Genomic DNA, 3,258 nt, shown 5'->3' with positions numbered 1-3,258 from the left:
TTTCTTTCGTTTAGATTTGATTTTTTTTGATGTTTGTTCTGGGACAGTCTGGCGATGTGTTAGGCTGTCCTCAAAACTCCAGCTTTACCCAGCGTACAGGCTGGCACAGCCATGGCCACCCAAGATGATTTTATTTTACTTTATGTGTGAATGCATTGCCTGAATGGAAGTAATTGCACCCCCGTCTTGTCGAGGTCAGAGGAGCGCATCTGATCCACTGGAACTGGAGTTATGGGTGGTTGTTAACCACCACGTGGGTGCTGGGATTTGAACCCAGGTCTTCAAGAACAGCTAGTGCTCTTAACCGCTGAGCCATGTCTCCAAAGCCCGCCCCCCAAGATGATTATTTTTTTAAAGGGAGCTGTCTTTATGATGAATCAGGAAAGCGGCCACAGGGCCCACCCAGGTGTTGAGGTGTCACCGAGAGGCCAGGTCTCCCTTGACTTTCCTTTCTAAGTCCATTTTTCCTTTGCATGAAATAATTGTAGATTGCTCAGTTCTTCTTAATTCGCTCTTCCCCACTAAATGATTAAAGAATTCCGTTAGTTTCTGACACACAGAAATCCTAATTTGTATCGCTGGTGCAGCTTTTACTCCAGAAGGGGTAAATGTGCCCTTAAATTGACTGACTCATTTCATTTTAAAAGGAAAACCAGGGGCCACAGCTGTAGCTCAGTGGTAAAGTGCCTAGGCACCCACAGGGCTCTAGGTTCCACCCCTAGGACCCCAGGGGGAAGGAAAAGCTAAAAATCCATACATTTTTATTTTGGATATTTGACTGTTGTTGTAATTGATGATTGTTGAGGTTTATGTTTGTTCCACTAAACTAACCGCATTGCCATGTTCTAGGAATGTTAGCGTACAGGAGCTAAACATTTCACATGAAAGTAACTATAACATCAAAGCCACTGTAAAACCTTAGAGTCTTTAATTTTTTTGTTTGTTGTTTTTGTTTTGTTTTGTTTTTTTAACAGGGTCTCCCTAGTCCCAGACAATCTGGAAGTCACTGTGTGGACCAGGCTAGCCTCACAGAGATCCATCCCCTTGCTTCTGACTCCCAAGGGCTGGGGATTAAAGGCTTGAGCCATCACACCCATTGTAGAGAGTGTTTAAAATGGGTTTTCCTTTGACATAAAATCATGTCTTTCTCTTTGTTCACCAGTATGAAAATTGCAGAAGTAGATTTAAATAAATATGTTATGATTTTCTATAGAGAGGGAAAAAAAAATCACATGCAATGTTTTCTTACTAATAACTGTACTGAATAATAGTTAACCCTAAGGTAGAGGAAACAGGAACATTTAAAAAGCTTTTCAGTAGTATTTGTAAAATAACATTAGGTCTTTGTATAAATTATAATATATATAATATGTACTATCATATTAAATTACCATAGTAAGTTACATTTTTATGAAAATGGAAAATCAATCAGATTTTAATTCAAAGCATTTTTTCTTAGAAAGTTTCATTCTAAATGTAAATACTCCTATGACTTTTCTCACAAATTCACAGTATATACTTAAAAAATGTATAAAAATAAATGTATGACAATGATACAGAAAATAAACTAATTTGAAAGCCCAGTAGCACAACTGGAGCTACTGACATCACAGGTTAATTGACACAGAGTTATTTCAATAAAGAAGGCTCACTGCATATTCCTTTTAGAAAGTCTCAGTCATTAAGTAGTCCTTAAATCTTCTCATGAAACTACTACCACACGCCTGATCTTTGCTCCTCATTTCCAGTTTTTTCAAAAAACATGAAATCCTGGAGAGAAAAAAAAAATAACAGAAAATAGTTTTCAGCAACAGAGATCAATTCTCAGAGAAAGCAAAGAGAACTCATCACAAACAGTGACACATCGTTAAAAAAATCAAGGACGCACTTAACCCCAGCAGAGGCAGGTGGAGCTTTGCCTTTAAGGCCAGCATGGTTTACACAGTGAGTTCTGGGCCAGCTGGAGCTACAAAGAGACCCAGTCTCACAAAGACCAAAAAGAAGTCAAGGATAAGAACACTGGGAAACCCTGCCTATGTATGCTCCACCTTCGCTCTTTTCTGATAATTCCATTTTCCTTTCCTTCTGTATCAATTTGATTAATACACCCATTAGTTCTCTAAACGTCACTTGTCCCTATTCTCCTTGCCATCTTTCAGTCTTCTTCAACCTCTAGTAGTCACTTTCTAGTGATTTATCTCCACTGACGGGAGTTCCAGGTTCAGCTTTAGATTTGGGGAACGCTGGCTACCTTCTAAGAGTCAGAACGCTCTGTGGTTGGAACCCTTTGGTCCGGGCCCATCATTTCTCTTCTGCGTCTCTTTACTGTTTTCCCAGCTTGTTCTACTCTATGAAGGTCTAACTGCACGTTTCCTCTCTGACTTCCATCAAATTCTGTGGACATTATTTCTTTCGCATATCTATTTTCCTTTTCCGTTCACTACTGTCGCTAATCATTTGCATTACACAACTGCAGTTACTTCCCTTCAATCGGTTCCCACATGGTCACCAGGATTTAGCTTTATAAAATTTGGATTCACCAGGATTTACCTTTCTAAAATCAGATTCTAACAAATCTAGTTTTAAAGGAACAAGTTAATTGAAGTCTCAATGTGTCAAAAAACTGCCACATCTTTTCCCAAAGCATCAATTTCCATGTTTTAGAATAACTCCAAGACAAGTAATGTGTACAGCACTTCAAGCCCTCTCATCTTTGAAAGTGCAGAGTCTCCTCAGAAGCACGTACACTAGTGACTGCACTCAGAGTGCCAGGGCTGAAGGAAATCTCAGACTAAGCTTAACTTTGAGTCCTGGCATAAAATACTGTTCGTTTAAGAAGGCCATTATGAATCCAGAATTTGATGAATCGTTTCAGAATGATACTAAAAACCCACACAGGACCAAAATTAGCAAGTACGGACTCACAATGAGGAAGCAAGCACCGAGCATCACGGCTTTCATTTTCACATCGAGGTCTAGTGGAAACTGGATCCCAAAGTTATCTGCATCTGTGAATGCCTCTCTCACAAAACCAGACCATTGCTTCGAAATTTTGCCAACTAGAGATTCTTCATCTAGAGATTTTATCTACATAGCAAAAATAAAATCATAAAAATTTATATAAAATATGTGGCAAATATACTTTCAAAGTTATAGTTCAATGAAATAAATATTATTTTACAATCATATGCGTGGATAAGCATCAATATATTCAGTTAGGTCCCTGTATCTATTAATCAGTACATGAAAAACCATATT

The 3,258-nt window shown here is 38.5% G+C and overlaps 1 protein-coding gene across 3 annotated transcripts in view; it reads right to left on the bottom strand.

Moving 5' to 3' along the window:
• Positions 1-976: 976 nt before the first annotated feature.
• The window catches only part of Plscr1 (phospholipid scramblase 1), a 22,204-nt gene continuing 19,922 nt past the window's right edge, over positions 977-3,258 (bottom strand). For all 3 annotated transcript variants that reach the window (XM_029555121.1, XM_008851356.3, XM_029555120.1), the window contains 2 exons: positions 2,926-3,087; positions 977-1,770 (listed from right to left, as the gene is read on the bottom strand). In XM_029555121.1, coding sequence (XP_029410981.1) covers positions 1,714-1,770; positions 2,926-3,087 — 219 coding nt within the window. In that variant the 3' untranslated portion in view covers positions 977-1,713. The remainder of the gene's footprint in view (positions 1,771-2,925; positions 3,088-3,258) is intronic.

This window comes from Nannospalax galili, unplaced genomic scaffold, assembly GCF_000622305.1.
Source record: "Nannospalax galili isolate Female #2095 unplaced genomic scaffold, S.galili_v1.0 scaffold1566, whole genome shotgun sequence".
NCBI lineage: Eukaryota > Metazoa > Chordata > Mammalia > Rodentia > Spalacidae > Nannospalax > Nannospalax galili.
This window is presented reverse-complemented; position numbering and strand designations above follow the sequence as displayed.